The sequence below is a fragment of the Hippocampus bargibanti genome, linkage group LG17 (assembly GCF_051943395.1).
Source record: "Hippocampus bargibanti isolate YZ-2025 linkage group LG17, ASM5194339v1, whole genome shotgun sequence".
In the NCBI taxonomy this organism is placed as follows: Eukaryota; Metazoa; Chordata; class Actinopteri; order Syngnathiformes; family Syngnathidae; genus Hippocampus; species Hippocampus bargibanti.
Window position 1 is genome coordinate 16,285,978 of NC_142750.1, and position 19,941 is coordinate 16,305,918.

Below are 19,941 nucleotides of genomic sequence, written 5' to 3' on the forward strand. Positions count from 1 at the left end.
TGTGCTCTGTGGAGAAACTGATTGCTGTGTGGAACTCATTGCCAGTTGGGACCAGACGGCAGAACACTGGATTTGGACCCTTGCTAAAGGGGGCTAGGCTACCTGAGAAGGACATCAAGAGGGGTGAGGCCTAGAACCACATGAGAAGAACTCTGTCTTTAGTTTTACCTCAGGAGAGACTTTATTATGATTTAAGTATTGGAAGAGACACTATTCTTGCCTTTGTTGCTTGTGAATTCCCCCTGAAACCCTTTATTAAAACCTTTGTTTGTATTCAAACATGTCGCCCATTGCGCTTCTTGTAAGCCTGCATGGAGCGCCATAACCAGGTGGCTGGCATAGTCTACCGAAACATCTGTGCGGAGTATGGAGTGGAGACCCCAAGGTCAAAATGGGAAACACTTCCCAAGATAGTAGAGAATGACCGAGCAAAGATCCTGTGGGACTTCCAGATACAGACTGACAAGATGGTAATGGCCAACCAACCAGATATCATGGTCATAGATAAAGGCCAAAGGAAAGCCGTTGTCGTGGATGTTGCGGTCCAGAGTGAAGGAAACATCAGAAAGAAATACCAAGGGCTCAGAGAGGAGCTGGAGAGAGCCTGGAAGGTAATGGTGACAGTCGTGCCTGTGGTGGTCAGAGCACTCGGGGCAGTGACCCCCAAACTCGACGAGTGGTTGCAACAGAACCCGGGAACAACATCGGATATCTCGGTCCAGAAAAGCGCAGTGCTGGGAACAGCACGGATACTGCGCAGAACCCTCAAGCTTCCTGGCCTCTGGTAGAGGACCAGAGCTAAAATGGGGGACAGACACCACCCATGGGGGGGTGAGACGAGGATTTTTTTTATTTATCTTCTTGTCCTTTCGGCTTTTCCCTTCAAGGGGTCGCTACAGCAAATCAGTGTCCTCCATCTTTAGAGGTTTGATCCGCATGTTTGTTTTGGCTAAGCGTAAATATACATATACATATATATATATATATATATATATATATATATATATATATACATACATATGTATATATATATACATATACACATATACATATACACACATACATATATATACATATACATACACATTAATATATATATATATATATATATATATATATATATATATATACACATATACATATACATACACACATATATACATACACACACACACACACACACACATAGATGAGGTTTCTTCAGCCGTCATCTGTATATACATATATACATATACACAGACGTACACACACATATACATACACATATATATACACACACATTATATATATATATATATATATATATATATATACACATATATACACACACATCGAATATCTCGGTCCAGAAAAGCGCAGTGCTGGGAACAGCACGAATACTGCGCAGAACCCTCAAGCTTCCTGGCCTCTGGTAGAGGACCCGAGCTAAAAAATGGGGGACAGACACCACCCATGGTGGGTGAGACGCAGATTTATATATATATATATATATATATATATATATATATATATATATATATATGCAATTTACACCTTAGCTCCCTGACACGCTGCCCGAACTCCGTGCCCAAGCTGCGCAAATGCTCTCTGTGTTCAGGAGCAAATATCTGTGCGAGTAACTGTTTTCGTTAAGGAAGATGAACAAAACACCACATAGGAGTCATCTCACCGATGAACACCATCATCAGTCCTGAGGATTCCTTTGCGCAGAGCCCGACTCCAGACATTGATGTACTTACTTGCATGTAAAAAGATATGCCAAATACTGTATCTGGCTTGGACACATGTGCATCATCAGAGTAAATGTACAGTGAAAAAAACAAAAATGGACAAATATTATTCTATTTAGTGATGGCATGGTCTGTTCAAAGTTGAAAGAGATACTTTTTAGGTGTTGGCCTTGATGGTCTCTGATGAAAAGAAGTTATAATTATAATGAATAAAGTAAAAGATATCGAAGCCTGATGTTTTTATTATTTTCTTAAAACAGTTCTGGTTTCAGGATTAAAGCAAAAATGCAATTGTAATATATTAGGATGGTTAATACAGGAGTTTATTGTATCTTAAAGATAATAAAAACAAACAAATTAATTAAAAAAAATGGTCTGGCCCTCGCCAATGTTTTTTTAAATTTTGGCCCTCTGTGAATTTGAGTTAGACACCCCTGCTCTAAACTCTCTCTCGGTGTGAGTATGAGTGTGAGTGGTTGTTTGTCTCTGTGTGCCCTGCGGCTGGCTGGCAACCAATTCAGGGTGTCCCCCGCCTCGTGCCGGAAAACAGCTGGGCTAGGCTCCAGCATCCCCCACGACCCTGAGGATAAAGTGGTCTGGAAAATGGATTGATATACATGTATATCCATCGATCAATCCATTTATCCATCCATCCATACACACACACACACACACACACACACGCAAACACGCAGTTCCTACTATACTGGTAAATTTGACTGTGATGAGGTCAGTCTTGAATCCCACTTACACGTCATGAATCAAAACACCGATCAATTTTAACTGGACTTTATTTAGGGATAGGCATAGTATACATTTTATTTCCTGTAAAATGCCACAAGCAATGAATACATTACAGTGTCCAAATCCAATATATTTTTTTTTTGGGGGGGGGGGGATCAAAGAAATAAAAGTTGTGTATACCCTTGTACCCAGTGGAGTAAAATATAGCTCAATAATGGGCATTCATATTAAAAGCTCAGATCATATTAAATTTAATTTAAGTTGGTGATAACTGCGTGTTCATTTTAATACCATCAAGTGCAATATGATTTAGCAAATAATTACATAGTGAATGTTGTAATCAAAGAAGTGTTTTCCAGTTCACCGTAAAAGCAAAGTCAGAATCTAGTGAAAGGAAAATATTTTAAACAATTGAGCAATATTGTGGTAGCATGAAACCAAACATGCTTTTGTGGATCAATTTACTTGCTCTTTCCTGACACCAATGCACCAAACTCCTGGATGGTTAATTGTTTGTTCATGTACTGCTGCAGCTGGTGATTTGTGATGTGCCCGAGACTTAAAGCATCATCAATGGAGAATTTTTTCCCTGATTTCATATCATGGAGTACTGATGATTCTCCCTTGGGGCCTTTGACTGTGATCTCCTCCCAGTCACATTCCTGGCTTTGCAGATTGACAAACATCTTCCAGTCGATCAGTCCCAGTTTAAAGGCTTCCTCTGGTCGCATTTCTTTCCCTGTGTCTGGGTCAATAACAACAATAGACCTTCGCAGATGGCTCTCTCTCTGTTCTCTCTTCATCCTAACAGAGGACAAGCTCTTTTGTAGCCTCTCTATCTCCTCATCTTTTTTTATGGTGATGCCTCTGAGCTCTGCAAGTTCCCTCTGTAGAGAGTCAAGCCTCAACTCCAGGTTCTTGCCATCCTCTCTTGGTGCGGACTCAGTGATAAGCTGGGTCTCTTTGCTGGTGATCTCAATCTCAGAACGAAGCTTGCGAATTTCATTCTGTAGTCTTTGGTTTTCATGCTGCAAACGGCTACTTTCATCTCGGATGTAGTCTAGCTCCTTACTTGACTTGGTGTTGGAAAACTCAATTTCGGTGAGTCTGGAGGTGACAGTTACCAACTCCTGGTCGAGTTCTCGCTTTCTCCTTTTCTCCTCCTCCAGAGTCCTCTTGAGGTTCTCAATCTCAAGCTCAGCCTCTGGGTCCTTCTCAACTTGGACCTTCTCAGTGCGAACAATTCTTTCTTTCACATCCATCTTCTCCAAGGTGGTCTGCTGCTGGATCAGCGCATTCAGTTCTTTCTCAAGCAAGATGCGTTTATGCTTCTCTTCGTCGAGCTGAAGTCTCAGAATAGAGTGTTCCTTCTCTTGTTGGGGATCCTGCTGCAGGACCACCTTTTGTTTGACGGTCACCTTCTCGCGATTTTCTTTGTCGCGCAACTCCAGCTCGGTAAGTCTAATCCGAAGCCTTTGGATCTCCAATTCAGCTTCACGTCTTAACCTCCGTTCACGCTCAAGTTCTTCCAACTGCATGTCCAAGTCGGCCTTCAGTCTCTGAAGTTGATAGAGCTCTGCTTTCAGAGTATCTTTTTGTCTCTGCTCGTTGTTAATGTTTTGTAAGAAAGTTTCGCACTCTGAACGGAGTACAGCATCCTCTTCCATCTTGACCACTTCCTGCTGAACAAACTTCTCACGGACCTGAGACAGATCTAGCTTCCTTAGTCTGATCCTTTCCTCTTGCGATGACCTTTCTCTCTCAAGTTCAAGACGTTTGGACTGCTCATCAGCCAGTTTCCTTTTAAGGATCTCAACCTCCTCCTTAGTTTTTGGATCTTCTCTGTATTGCAGCACTTCATTGACAACCTCTTTAGTCTGCACTTGAGGTTTCATTTCTTTCCATCTTTGAATTTCGTCATTTAGTTGGCGAATCTCCATCTCAGATTTCTCAGTTTGGTGAGTTTTGTCAACAATTTCATTGCGAAGTCTCTCAAGTTCCCGTTCAGTTTGTGGATCGGTCTTGTACTTTATAACCTCTTTGATCATCTCCTTGACCTCAACAAGCGGTCCCCTATTTTTAAGCATGGTCAGTTCATCCTGCAAAGATCTAAGTTGCATTTCTGCATCTTTATAGCGCCTCTGCTGCTCTACAAGTTCAAGTCGGAGATTAGCTACCTCGTTCTCTGCCTTGGGGTCGGGACGGACAATTTCCCGCATTTTCTCTTGGATCACAACCTTGGACTTCTCCTCCTCTAGACTAGCAATTTTTCTTTGGAGGTCAGTTCTTTCTCGCTGTGATGATCTCCGTTTGGTCTTCTCATCTTCATATTGCCTGCGAAGGTTTTCCACCTCCCTTTCCAGAGCAGCATCTTTCTCCACTTTAAGCACTTCCCTAATGGAAATTTTCTCCTCAGCCATCGCTTTCTCCTTCTCCAGCCTACGGAGTCTCTCTTGAAGAAATTTCAATTCATCCTCCAATTGCTTTCTTCCATCAATTTCTTTTTGTCTCCTGTTCATGAGAACTCTGTATTCTGTTTCAAGTTGTGGGTCATTTTGTACTTTTATGACCTCCTCTTCCTTGATAACTTCCTGTTCTTTATTCTTCTCTTCGGCTAGGATTGTTAACTGCTTTTGTATTTGAATAATCTCGTTGTCTTTGATCAACTTCTGTCTTCTGAGCTCGTCCAATTCTTCCCGGAGTGTGCGCATCTCCTCTTCCTGACCACGGTCTCTTTCGATTCTGAGAACCTCTTTCACCATGTATTGCTGTGCTCCCTCCTTGACCTCGGTCTCAAGACCACGCAGCTTCAATTTTAGTACCTCAAGATCATTGTCTAGAACATGGGTAATCCGGCGTTCCTCTGAAAGCTTCTGTTGCACCTTGTACAATTCTTCATCAAGCTGAGGATCAGGAACCTTCTTGATTAGCTCCTTCTTGACAATGGTATCCTGAGGCCTCTGTCCTTCTAGAACATATATTTCAGTCTGGATTAACTCAATCTCTTTTTCTAACTGCTCTCTTCTCTGGATCTCATCTTGCAACTGCTTCTTTATTCGCCAAAGCTCCCCCCCTGGGGCAGAAGCATTAACTGACTGCACATTTGAAGACTGGATTAAAGGGATATCTGGTTGCTGAAGAAGAAATCATAAAGAAATGTTTTACCAATGATAATGATGTTTAGATAATACTTGTGCTAATTGTCATGCAGAAATTCACCTGGTTGAGAAGGCTATGAGTGAACTCGAGATTTTGTAGTCTTTGCTTGTTCAAAGCATTCACCTCAGTATATTTGGCCTCAATAGCCGCTTCCTGCATAGGGAGAAAAAATGTCACCGGAATGGATACATTCAGTTCTCCCACCACCCTTTTTCCAGTTTGATGTTTAAATTATGCATGGGTGCAAATACATGGACAGATGTGTGACACCATACACAAACTTGAATCATCATTCTCACGCATTAGTAATATTTTCCATCCGACTCTTTAGATCTTTATCCAGATCTTACATACATTAACTTGGATGTGATCGGCTCACTTGAGGAAAACGGATGGATATTTAAGTGACGTTTAACTTAGTTATAAATTGTGGTTTTAACTAGATTTGTTCAACTGCTGTATTCTATTGTTTTACATAAGTCTTAACTATAAAGCATTTTATCTACTAAATTTCGTTATGTTTATTCATTGGCATATTTCGAAAGTGTAAAATACAAGCAAAATGGCATTTCCATATTTTGTTCGATTTTAAGAGTGCAACAAAACAAATGCAGCTTTTACATTTAAAGAAATAAAATTTGTATATATTGTTTTGTCTATACTATATTTCAGGGCTTGATCCTTCTGCAAGAATAATTTCATGAGGTGAATCCGTATGTAAAACAGCAGCAGAAAATGTGCATTTCATCCATTCCTGCAATTTGAAGTACAATACTCTTGAAGCCTCTTAGAGAATAGACAAACTCAAAGTTATCATGTTTAAAAGTTTCAATTGTTGTATGTTTGATTGACCGAACATGTGTGATCACACAGCTTGTACACAATGGAGCACAGAGAATCAGTGGTCAATTTGAGGTGAAAGGTCTAGCCAGTTAACGAAGAAATTTGAAATGGCGTACTTGAAAGTACTCGGTACGGGGTGAAACGAAGCACCTGGTACACGGAGCTGCCATATTTGTTTTGTCGTTTCAGCGCGTACAGTCTCCTGGTAGTTTACTCCCGAGCGATACCAATTGTCAACGGAAGCAACTGACATTGACCAAAATGCACAAAAGCATGCTGACTCAAGCACTACGCATTCTGATCATCCTATCACCAGTGTTTGAAATAGCATCTGCCCGGTGGCGTACAACTTTTACGTCGGGCGTACAACTTTCAAAACGTCTTGGCCCGACAACTTCTCCAAGAAAAAAAACGATTTTTTTTCAAATCAAATGTTTGTTTTACTCAATAAAGCTAAAGCTAAAGCAAAAGCCACAAACAAAACGCTACGAGCCACGTGTACTCCACTTTATCAGCGGGTTTCAAAACTCTGAAGTACACTTTTCACTTAGGGTGTAGTCCGAAGCATGCTTCTGATTGGCTGCCGGTGCCGAGTACGCAAATTGCCAAACGAACATTCGTTTGGCAATTTGCGAGGATTTAACAAACATTCTGTGTAATAATTTTTCGCGTCTTCGAACGTTCATTTGGCAATTTGCATACTCGGCACCGGCAGCCAGTCAGAAGCCTGCTTCAGACTACACCTTGACTGTAAAGTGTACTTCAGAGTTTGTACACCATGACGATAAGCGACAGCTGGAGCACAATCTTCAACAAGGTATATTTACCATAAATTAGGTAAGGGCGCATTTGTGGTTGGTAATTCCTTAATTTTAAAAACCCTTAAAAAATTTTTGGGGCGATTCGACGTCTTTATGTCTTTCAAGTTGTGAAAAATTGGGCAGGCAACTTTACGGCTGGGCCAGCAACTTTTCAGAGTTGTCTGCCCGGGTGTCCACTAACTTGATCATGAGCTTCAGACACTGCTATCACCCTTCATAACAAAAGTTTTATCAGCTGTATATGGAAATAAAATAACTTTTATATGAAAATAGAAAATATCACTTGCGCGGAAAAAAAATTGCGGATCTCCGCTAAATATCGGACGACTGCGATCCCCGAAAATAAGAATTGAATTCAAAATAGTACTTCTATTTACATTTAAAGCCATCCATAACCTTGTCCCCCCACCCCCATCTGTCTAACCTTCTTCGAATTTCCGTTCCCTCCCGGTCCCTCAGACCGAGCCGCTCTGCTCCCAAACCCTAGAACTCACTTCCACCGAACATCCAGAATATTGACTCTTTTCCCAACTTCAAATCCCACCTCAAAACCCATCTGTTTAAAATTGCATTCACAGTTTAGTTTTATCAGCTTTTATTATTTATCATTTTATGTATGGTTTTATTGTTCGGTGTTTATTGTTCTTTGAATTGTAAAGTGTTCTTTGGTGTTTTGAAAGGCGGTTGTAAATTATATGTGTTATTATTATTAATTTTCCAGAGAACACAAGATGATCTGTTGCACCACACTAGGAGTACTAACCTCCCACCCTGATATGGAATCAGTTTCCTGACAACTGTCTCAACATTACTGTTCATTTGAACAAACTTTGGCAACATGACCCACCTCGGCTTTGACTATGAGTGCAGGGGATTCCATTCGACTCCGCTTGTATGTTTGAGGTACAAGTCCATCATCGAGATCGAGTATAGATCTGAACTTCTCTGTTTCAGTCTCATAGTCCTACAAAGACCCATTGGTAAGATTAAAACCACGAGCAGATTGTTTTCATATGTGCTAAAGACATGACCAGTGTGAAAAAGTATCCTACTTTGATAGCTTGCTGGTAAAGTCGACCATTTTTGGAGAGATTGTTCATGTCGGATTCCTTTCTTGCAATTTCAGAGAGCAAGTTCTACAGACAAGGCAGTGAAATAGTTAGTCGTACTTGTATCTCAATTTTTTTCCACAGTGAAGAGGATTGATCATAGTAGGTGAACCAGCAGCTCACCCTCTGATTCTTAAGTTTGATCTCCAGTTGCTTGATGTCATCAGTTTCAGATGGCTCATAGTTTGGAATACGAGCAAGCCAGTTGTTCATGTTGTTATAATCATTGCGATAATTATTGTTTGACATCTTAGCCCTCTGCAAACTTTGAGACCTGTGACATAGTTTAAACCAGTCTAATAAAATGTTTGGTTCGTAGGTTGAGTTTCGAGATTGCCTTTCTCATCAGGACCCACTGACCTGATGTCGAGCTGATTGTTGAGGATGTTGAAGCGCTTATTTAGCTTGTGGACATCAGCTTCCTGTCTTTCAATGTCAGGGCAATGCTCTTGGAATTTTATGGCAATTTGGTCTGCACTGCTTTTGGCCAAACGGAGGTTCTGCTCTGTCTCATTGAGGACTGCCCTCTTGGACCTGAGATCTGAGGCAATATCCTGTCAGTGTGGAAGGGGAGACAATAGGTAAATAATAATGTTGAGAAAAGAGCACTAAACAGACAAAAACCTCTGGCTCAAAGTCACTGGTTATAATGTAGAATCTGTTGGGAACAAAGGTTAAAGGAAACAACATTTTAATTTAATGTGACACATAATCTTACTGCAAGCTCGCGCTGAGTTTTCTCCAACGAGGATATGTCAGAAGGAGCAACATCCTCTCTGGCCAGCCTATTTTCATAACTGGACAATAAACCCTTTCCATTTTGAAGTGAAGCCTCCAGCTGGTTCGAATTCTTCATTCTTAAGACAAAAAACAAAAAACAAAAACGCTTTACTGATTGGCTTAGTGAAATTCAAATCAATTTGAACGAGGTCTGAAAAGAATACGGTCATATCAACAATACTGATGGCGTAGATGAGATGGTGAGAAAATATAGTAGTTCATGTCCATATATCCATCGCCTGAACTGCTTATTTTTATGAGGTCTGTGTAAAACTCCCAGTCGTGCAGAAGTGGTCCATCGATGAAAAGGTTTCTTCAGCCGTCATATGTACTTCTTTGAATATGTTGGACGTGTCACTCCTCTTCTGAAAAGCTTCATCAGAAAACTAAAGTTGTGCTGATAGCTCTGGCCCTATATATATCCCTAATGGTGCCAGACCTCTGCTTTGATAGGTCCCTGCTCAAAGATGGACTACTCCCTGAAGCCTTGCGATGTTGATGACATTTATCAACATTGCAGGGATAATACTAGTGGGCCTTAATCTCCAGTACATATGCACCTAAAAGCTAGCAACCACTCATTTGACGACAATGAGGATAAACTTAGCGAATGAAAACAGATGGTGTTAAAGGGGAGTAAAAGAATCTATTATTATAAAACAGAAAAACCCTTCAATAAATCACCCATGGCGGTGTGAGGTTTAATTTTGATCGTGAACACATTTCTTAGATCGTTACCACGTTGGTTTAGTTATGCTGATGAGGTGATACCAGTGCAAATGGGGCAGTCATAGACCATAATCAGTCAGGACAATAGAAGTAATCAGTGTAGCCTCAGGGAAGAATCCTCTGTTCCCCCTATCATAACAGAGGTCTGGCACCGCCACCTCTGGACAGTAAGGATATATGTATAGGGCCAGAGCTACCAACAAAATTTTTGTTCGCTGACGAAGCCTCTTGGATGAGAAGCGAAACGTCCTACACCTTCAAAAAAGTACAGATGATGGCTGAAGAAACCTTTTCCTCGATATACACCTAAAAGCTAGCAACCGCTCATTTGACGACACTGAGGTTAAAATCTTAGCTAAAGAAAATAGATGGTTTGAAAGGGGAGTAAATGATGCCATTTTTGTAAAACATCAAAGCCCTTCACTAAATCGCCATGGTGGTTTGAGGTTTGATTTGGATCATGCTTCCAACAGACGTCTTAATCATTACCACATAGGCTTAGTCATGCTGATAAGGTGATACCAGAGCGAATGGGGCAATCAGAGGCAGTAATAGAACATAATCAGACAGCACAAAAGTAGTAATCAGATTAGCATCAGCGAGTCCACTGCTCCCCCCAACCTTAGAGCAGGGACCTATCAAAGCAGAGGTCTGGCACTACCACCTCTGTCCATTCGGGATCCATAGGGCCAGAGCTACCAGCACAACTTTAGTTCACTGACGAAGCTTTTTGGATGAGGAGCGAAACGTCAGACACCTTCAAAGAAGTACAGATGACGGCTGAAGAAACCTTTTCATCTATTATTCTCATGAGGTTCACAGGAGTGCTGGAGTTTATCCAAGCTGACCCCAGAAGGCAGGGTACACATGAAGTTGTTCCCAGCGATTAGTTACTGTCAATAATTTTGGGCATACTTTTCATTAGAGCACTGAAGAAGCTGCTCTAAGTAGTTGTACTTCTTGTTGACATCATCTGCTTTACTGTGAAGGTAAGGAGCACTGGGACATGTCGGATTTGAGACCAAAAAGTTCTTCGCATCATTCACTCTTGAGGTCTTTTCTGGTTCGATTCTATGAACTGCAATGTCGATATCCTGGGGGAAAAATGCGTTTGTAGGTTAATACAAATTATTTCTTGATAGAAAAGTTTACAACAATCACAGTCCTGTACTTACCCTAAAATCCTGCAGGCGGTCACCGCTATCCTGGAGCGGCTTTTTCAGCTCCAGCGGTGGGCGCAATCGAGCTTGAATGGCCCTCTCTTGTATGTCCAAGTCTCTGGCAACCTTATCTAGTCCAGCCATCATCTGGCGACATTGCTGTTCCTGCTTGTCTTATGGCATAAAATCACAACACAATATGCTAACAATTATCTTGGATGTCAGTTTCAGTGAGGTACAGCTGAATTGCACCATGCCATTGTTAGTCATAGTTTGTATTTAGATACATTAGGTGAAAATACTGTGAAATTTATTGTGTATTTATTCATCTTGTACCACTTATTCTGTTATGAGTCAAAACGCGGCTTCCAGGGGCACAAGTCAGCACAATCGGAGAGTTGCGTAAGGGTATCAAGCTTGAGACTCTGTCAAACAATGATGTACAATCATCCAAACATTTCCGTGTTGTATTGGGCATTGCCTAGGTTAGAAAGAAACAACCACTTTCGGCTGTATTTATTTAATGCACTGGCGGAAATTCAACTGCTGTGGGTTGAAGACAAAGGAGAGGTAGAAAGTCTATTCATGGGCAGAAAGATAAGAGGAAAGCACAGAGCTTAGGACTGAATGTGGGTACTTTTACTGTTGGCACTTTGGCAAGAAACACGAGGGAAACAGTCCAAAGATACTGAATGTTGTTTGTCCAAAAGATCAGGTGGAGAGGCAGTGAGGCTTCATGATTAGGACAGTGTTTTACTTCTTTTTTTACCATGGTGTAGATAGGGAGAAAAATGGAGTACAGTATTTTCTGGACTATAAGGCGCACCTTCAAACAAATGAGATATTTAAAAATGTTTCCATACATAAGGTGCACCGCATTATAAGGGGCACCTTCAATGAATGCACATATTTTAAAATGTTTTCCATATCTAAGTATTATGAGGTGCATGGTCAGCTTTTGAAAAAAAATCTCTTCTTTTTGGTGCGCCTTATAGTGCAGAAAATACGGTAGGTTATCTCTTAAGGGAAGAGTTGATGAAGCATTTCCTTGAGGTGGAAAGGTGATTAAACTTGAAATCGAGAATGTTGTGTTTAACCCTTTCGGGGACAGTGGTTACTACAGTGGACGGCTTTCCATGCTATCAGGTTACAAGGTGCATGAAAGGGTTATCAAGATGTAATCAGAAGGAAGTTACTGGCTGCAGTGTGTTGCTAGGGGAGAGTGTAGCTACACAACGTCAGATGGTGCTCTGTCAGATAACCTTGCGGTGGTTGTTGAAGAATAAGACCAAGAGCGAGCAAAAAACCATGTGATTGATGCTGACAAAGGAAGATTGCTGTGCAGTTTTGGAAAAATAAACGGGACAGGCTCTTGATTTGGAGTAGGAGATTCCAGAAGATTGGACTGCACCAGCCAAGGTGATCAGAGAGACAAGCAGTAGAGGACTTGGTGTGTTTTTTGGGAGGAAAGGGGCAGAAATTGATTTGGTGGTGAAAACAGGGAATGCAGAAAAACAGAAGTGGGACGCAGAAGAGTTAGAGGACAGACAAGACAAGAAGAACATGACATGTAGTGCATCCACATCGCAAACGTCAAAAAGGAGGCATGTGATATGTATATTAGGTTGGACATTAAAGAAAGAGAGATGGGCAGAAAGAGAAGATATTTGTCAATATTTTTAGATGTTGGCGATACAGCGAGATAGAGCTGGAAATCATGTGCAGTAGGTTAAGTTGATAAACGACAGAATTGGAATTTTGGTGACTGGTGTGGTAATATGATGGATGGGTGGAAAGAATATTTTGAAGGGTTGATGAATGAGGAAAATTAGAGAGGATAAAGAGTAAGGGTCGAAAAGACTATTGTGGTGAATGAGGAAGTAACCATTTAGAAAGACACAAAAAGGATGAAAGAAGGAAAGGCGGTTAATGAAGTGGTAACATACACATAGAGCTATGGCAGCATCTAGAACAGGGGTGCTTATTACGTCGATCGCGACCTACTGGTCGATCGCGGAGGTAGTACTGGTCGATCGCAGCGTGACAGTAAAAAAACATTTGTCAGCCTATCAAACGTCCCGTCACTTAATTGACATACAGGGCAACCATTCAGATGACAACTGAATGTTTACCTTTAGGTCGCCGTGCATGCGTAAACAATGGCGCTAAACGCAGCAAAATTTACAAGCTAGTCAGCGAATTACCTCAGATTTTAAGCCCTTGCTAAAACATATGGTGATCAAAATGAGTGAGAAAGCTGGATCAAGTAAGGGGGCAAAACATATTACAGTAAAGTCTCGTTATATCGATATTCAAGGGAGTCCGAAAAAATATCGATATAACCGGGACTATCGATATATCCGACCCTGTTTGCATGTAATTTTCTCCGTGCGTGCATAGAAATAGTATCGATATAACCGGGACTATCGATATATCCGATATCGATATAACGAGACTTTACTGTACTTTCATACGGAATGGGAAAATGTGGAGCGGCATTTTCGGACTGTTCATGGAAAATATGACATTGACTTCCCGCCGAAAAGCCAGCTGAGAAAGAGAATGGTGGACGAACTAAAATCCCAGTTGAAGCGAAAAAGCGAAAGCCGCCACCGAAGCATTGTTAAAAACAATAAGACCTTCCAAGACGGAGAGGTGGTAAAAGAAGCATTCGTTGAAGCAGCTGACTCCTTGGTCAGAGACTTTAAAAATAAGGCAGCGATATTATCTTCAATCAAAGCTCTGCAGCTGTCAAGACATACAGTTACACGGCGCGGTGAAGCCACGGCTGAGGATTTAACCCAGCAAATGTGGAAAGACATCGGAGATTGTGAGTGTTCTCACTGCTGAAGTCCAGGGCTCATGGGCAGTTCTGTAACTTACTCACGCAGGAAAAGTACCCCAACATGAGGAAATGTGCTACCTCCTTGACTGCATTATTCGGCTCCACTTATTTATGTGAGTCAGCCTTTTCCTACATGAAGATCATTAAGTCCAAATACCGTTCCACCATGAAAGATGAACATTTGGAAATGTGCTTGAGGCTGGCTGTCAGCAGCTACTGTACGGACTATGCATCCCTGGCTGATTCAATTCAGTGCAAGTCATCAAAGTAAACTCAGGTAATTACAAAAAATATTAATAGTTATTTATTATTTTATGTATATGTAGTTATGTGTGTTGTGCAATATTGGCTTGTTCAGTTATGCAAGGTACATCAACATACATTGTACATACAAAGAATCCTTAAAACATTTGAAAATAATTATGTTTTGCATTTTTGCCAGAACAACAATACGTAACTGGATCCAAAAAAGGTTGGAGTTGGTTGAAGAGGGTGTCAGTTGTGTTATGTGATAAAAGATTCTGTCTTTTACCAGTCATTATATGGTAATATAGTTCTCAAATTAGTCTGGCAATTTCTGCAAGTTACATAATGATAGATGCAAAACAAGTGTCATCTTTACCTGCACTACCACTGGATTTTTGCAGCTCATCAAAGCGCTTCAGCAGTGCAGCTTTGCTGTCTCCCATCTTGTGCTTGAGTGCATTTTGCTGTCCCGCCAGACTGTTAACACACGACATTGCAGAGTTTACAGCTTTATATTGTCATTCCAGGGTGTATTATGAACCTGAAAAACGATAGAAACTTACTTGTCCGCGAGGGCCACTGCCTCAGCGTCTGTGGGGGAAATAATGAAACAGATGCCTGGAGCAGACATTTTTTGGCCAGCCGCGTCTTTCACCTCCCACTTGGTTCCATTGTTGCGAAGCAGTGTATATCTGTTCCCACGTACAATTTGCCCCTGCAATATCCCAAAAAAGAAGTCATACTGTATAATTCTAAGTTACTGGATATTGAAGTGGCAAGAAAAATGTCTTCAAAGTGATTGTTAAATAAATAATTGAAGACAAAAATATTGAGGGCATTTAAATTGTGTATGGTGATTCCTCACTTATCACACTTAATGGGGACAGAGACCCTGCTGCGAACTGAAAACCCGGGAAATAGGGTTTAGCCCCTCCCTCTTACCCCGTAAGGGTTTGTGGGTACCGGCATGTTTAAAACATTTAATCAGTATTTATACATTACATATTGGTGACAAAGACTATAGCATTTTAAGCAGATCCGCCTTTCGCCTTCGTCGAAGGCGGACGTATACGGCGAAACATGTCAGGTATTTGAACACCTACACTGTCTGTAAGTAAAGAATCTGCTTTAAATTAGATATCCTGTAGACAAGATGAACTTAGTACAACAAAGACTATAGCAGTACATATGTACAAAATGGGGGAAAAAAAGCAAAACTATATGGTATCATTAGCTGCCCAGTATCAAGCGGATGATAATACAACTTTTGTCCCCTGATTAGTGACTGATTAGTGTTTATTCTCCACATTGTGATTTGTTTATCTCCAATAAAAACAACATACCCGTTAATAGACTGCTGAATTTTCTGCCTCTATTTACCAGAACTGAAAAAAATATTTGCTAGGCTTTCACAAGGACTGCGTCAGTACCTCATCCGTGTCAAAATCGCAAAGAGACTCAACGGGGAGAAGCTTTTGAGAGTTCTCCCGTCTGTACTTCAGAGGCAAAACTTGCAGGCCACGCTTCTGAAGAGCCTTGACCCGCTCATCAAAGTGGTCCATGGCCTTGGATTGGTCCTAAACAGCCAAACAAATGACATTTTCAAGAGAGATAAGATCAACCGCTGAGCAGTCTTTCAAGAAAAGCTTACTTCCAGCTCTCTGATTAGACCCTCCGTCTGGTAGACATCCTTGAACTCAGGATTGTATTTCTGTTTGACCTCCATGTCCAGTCGCTTCAACAGGTCTTGGGTGTCACGTGCCTCTTTGTGGTACTAATTCACACACACACAAACACACATTCTATGAACCCATTTGATTGTCTGTATGTGTGTGGATGCTTTTGTTCCAGTGTTTATAAGTTGTCAGTTTCAAACCTTGTGGTACTCATCCATGTGTTTGAGGTGATTTTCTTCACAGATGAGAAGATTTAGATACTCCTTCCAGTCAGCATGTACTGCCTCCATATGAGCCTAGGAAAAGAGGATATATGTACGGTATTTTAAATTTTGTGAGGAACATTTTTCAGACACTGAGGGATTACATTTTTAACCTGATAAAACATTTTACATGACAAGACAACTCTAAAATATTAGCGTAATGACAATGATTAATACAATCAACATATAATATTTTTGTTATTATTGTTGCCTCCGCTCATTCTCTATAAGACAATGGGGTGTGTGGTTTCCATTTTTACTTAAACTTGCTAAATGTTTCATTCATGTGCCAAAAACAACTAGAAACAATTATGTATACTGTATATAGAAAAAGAGAACAAAACATGCAAGTGATACCTCAATAACATTTGCCCCTGGATGCTTGGACGCGATCAACTTTTCTCCATCTTCATTGAGCTTGGTGATTGTCCCCTCCTTTGACTCCAAACATTTGCTGATGAAGTTCTATTCGGACACGAGGGGGTGATGACTGGATTAACTGAATAACATATAGGCTATGAAAATGCGAGAAGTCATTCTATTCATATACTGTAGTTTATTTTTGAAGGTCATATGGATGGATTGATTGGAAGAGAGAAATTTTAATATCAATGACGTATTTAAATTGCTGATGGTAAATGTTGGATCAAAGTAGTTGTTCTTTTCCTGGTTCATGTTCTTCGCTTGCGTTGGTCTAAATAGTCAATCAGCAGTAATCAAAATGATGAACAGAAAGATTATTTATTCTTGGAACGGCAGAGAATACTCTATACAGGAGAGAGAGGGAGAGGGAGAGGCCAGTGGGGGAAAAGTGCCTCTGCTCTCCTCCACAAATGTTATTCATACAGATGAGAGGGAATGATCTCATTTCAAAAGGAGCCAATCGGCTGAGACTTAAAGGACAACCGACATCACTTTTTTGTTTCCTAAGTGAAATCAGAAAAACGTCGCTCAGGGGCATTCCTTCAGTGACATAGGGTGAGGACTTGTCACCAACTCAAAAACAAGACTTCCGGAATATTCAGCGCGAGTCTGAAAGGACAACCGACGTCTGCGGACAAGTTGTGTCCATAATTTGTAAAATGATTCAAATGACTTCTACTGAGCGTATTTTACAAAGATTCCACCGCATATAACTATATTTTACGTTTTAAGACTCGCGCTGAATATTCCGGAAGTCTTGTTTTTGAGTTGGTGACGAGTCCTCACATTACGTCATTGATGGAACGCCCCTGACCGAAAAAAGGATACATTGTAGCAGACGTGATGTCAATGCATTTTGCTATACTTGTTTGGTCTGAAAACTTTGTGTTGCACCAAAAAGAGGCAGAAGAGGGCGACAAAGTTCCGTGTATGGAATTAATCAGCCTGTGGAAACGGGCTGATTAATTCCTCACATGGAGCTTTGTCACCATTTTCTGCCTCTTTTTGGTGCAACATTCCCCCCCCCCATTGCCTCAAAATGGCACGGAATACATTATTTAATCGATTACCAAACATGTATGCTTTCCTCTTCAGAACTATTTGAATCATATTCATAACTGGATGAGCAACAAGAAAACATATTCTCCGAATCTGAAGCCATTGTTTTGATTCTCCAGCAAGGCAAGACGTCTTGGGATGACACCACGAACAAGGGGGCGGGACCTTCTGAAGCTGGCCACTTCCGGGTTCATTTTTTTTGCAGATTTTGGACACTTTATGTCATTTTTATTGGTGTTTTGCATTTGACTAAAAATATCATACTGCGTGTTTTGGGTATTTTAGATACTATAAAACGTTTTTCTGATGTCAGTTAGGAAACCGGTCCCAAGCCCGGATAAATACAGAGGGTTGTGTCAGGAAGGGCATCCGACGTAAAAGCTTGGCCAAAACAAACATCAAACCTCAAAAGATGGAGGACACTGATTTGCTGTGGCGACCCCTTGAAGGGAAAAGAAGTTAGGAAACAAAAAAGTGATGTCGGTTGTCCTTTAAAATGTAAAATATAGCTATATGCGGTGGAATCTTTGTAAAATACACTCAGTAGAAGTCATTTGAAGCGATTTTACAAATTATGGACACAACTTGTCCGGAGACATTGGCTGTCATTTAAAGGACAACCGACGTCACTTTTTTGTTTTTTAACTGACATCAGAAAAACGTTTTATAGCATCTAAAATACCCAAAACATGCTGTATGATATTTTTAGTCAATGATGAGTCATGATATTTGTATTCAAATGCAAAACACCAATAAAAATGACTTAAAGTGTCCAAAATCTGCAAAAAATTGAGCTGCGAATTGTGCATTTTCAGAAAGTCCCGCCCTCAGTTCGTGACATCACGCCAAGACGTCTTGCATTGCTGGAGAATCAAAACAATGGCTTCAGATTCGGAGAATATGCTTTCTTGTTACACATCCAGTTATGAATATGAAACAAATAGTTCTGAAGAGGAAAGCAAACGTGTTTGCAATCGATTAAAGAATTTATTTCGTGCCATTTTGAGGCAACATTGGGGGGAAATGTCTCACCGAAAAAAAGAGGCACAAAATGGCGACCTCCTGTGGCCACCTCCGTTTCCACAGGCTGATAAATTCCTTATATGGAGCTTGGACGCCCTCTTCTGGCGGCTTTTGGGTGCAACACGAGGTTGTCAGACCAAACAAGTACTGTGAGACCTCAGCTTACGAACTTAATTGGTTCCCAGACAGAGTGTGTAAGCCAAAAAGTGTATATCACAAGAAAAAAAATTCCCATAGGAAACCATTAAAATGGGAATAATCCGTTCCCGGGTTTTTCATAAAATATACTTTTCAACTAAATAAACCTTAAAACTACACACAACATACCTTATTCTATGTATAATAAATGTGCTATTGTATTGTAATGAAAGAAATACACTGCACTGTATAGTAAAGACACTTTATTTACATTTGTGATGGTCATTGATGGCTTGATGGAATGGCATGGGAGTTCCGAGGTCAAAGGGAATTGCTGTTTGGAAAGAGAGGCACATTACATGAGGACTGTAATTAAAGAAATAAACTGTGCTGTAAAATAAAGTTTTATTTACCTTTTTGATGGTCGTTGATGGTTTATGGAAGGAGTGTCACCTTCCATAAGGACTGTTGGTAACTTAACATCTGGTGTGGCTTCTCTTCTTTGCTTCTTTGGAGACTCATGATTTTTGCTGATTAAAATCCTCTTAATTGACACCTGTTGCTTTCTGACCAGTAAGGTCTCACGAAGCTGAGGCATCACATTATCGTTCATCATGTTGATGATTGTCATAGCCACAGTCTTTTCTGGATGGAACTGTTTGGTAAAAGCCTGCACATCATTCCACTTTGCTGACATTGCTTCGCCCTCAGATGTTCTCGAACCATCCGTTGCTGGCTTTAAAATCCTCAATAAGCGCAGAACTTCCAGGTTGGCGCATGGCGATATCGGCTTAGCCGTACTTTCTCGCAAAAAATAGCTTTACTGACGCTGTCGCACCTTTGATGGCTTCTCTGTTCCGGAAAATGGTAGAAATGGTTGACTTAGCGTTGCTTTGCTAGGCCGCTAAATCACACAAACGCACACCTCGTTCGTGTTTTTCAATTATCTCCTTCTTGTCAGCGACGGTGATTTTATTTTGTGTCTTCTTGAGCTGAACACGAGCCTGTGGTGGTTATTTTTTCGGTCCCTTAGTAAAATTATCAGCAAACAGCTCCAAGGAGGCGATCGACGTGTGCATTCAATGAGTGGGGGTGTGGAAAGTAGCGCCGGCTGGAGCATTGTTCGGTCGTGTGCTTCCGTCGAAGATCACTCCGCCAGATCTGAAGGTCGTGTGCTTTGGTGTTCTTCCGCC

The 19,941-nt window shown here is 40.9% G+C and overlaps 1 protein-coding gene across 1 annotated transcript in view; it reads right to left on the reverse strand.

The window, feature by feature from the left end:
- Window positions 1-2,503: 2,503 nt before the first annotated feature.
- Window positions 2,504-19,941, reverse strand: part of ppl (periplakin) — a 30,743-nt gene continuing 13,305 nt past the window's right edge. The window contains exons 8-22 of the mRNA XM_089018007.1: window positions 16,463-16,570; window positions 16,043-16,138; window positions 15,818-15,940; window positions 15,597-15,743; window positions 14,730-14,881; window positions 14,543-14,643; window positions 11,091-11,248; window positions 10,831-11,009; window positions 9,125-9,263; window positions 8,767-8,960; window positions 8,530-8,680; window positions 8,350-8,433; window positions 8,145-8,261; window positions 5,694-5,786; window positions 2,504-5,608 (exon numbers count right to left, since the gene is read on the reverse strand). Coding sequence (XP_088874133.1) covers window positions 2,936-5,608; window positions 5,694-5,786; window positions 8,145-8,261; window positions 8,350-8,433; window positions 8,530-8,680; window positions 8,767-8,960; window positions 9,125-9,263; window positions 10,831-11,009; window positions 11,091-11,248; window positions 14,543-14,643; window positions 14,730-14,881; window positions 15,597-15,743; window positions 15,818-15,940; window positions 16,043-16,138; window positions 16,463-16,570 — 4,515 coding nt within the window. The 3' untranslated portion in view covers window positions 2,504-2,935. The remainder of the gene's footprint in view (window positions 5,609-5,693; window positions 5,787-8,144; window positions 8,262-8,349; window positions 8,434-8,529; window positions 8,681-8,766; window positions 8,961-9,124; window positions 9,264-10,830; window positions 11,010-11,090; window positions 11,249-14,542; window positions 14,644-14,729; window positions 14,882-15,596; window positions 15,744-15,817; window positions 15,941-16,042; window positions 16,139-16,462; window positions 16,571-19,941) is intronic.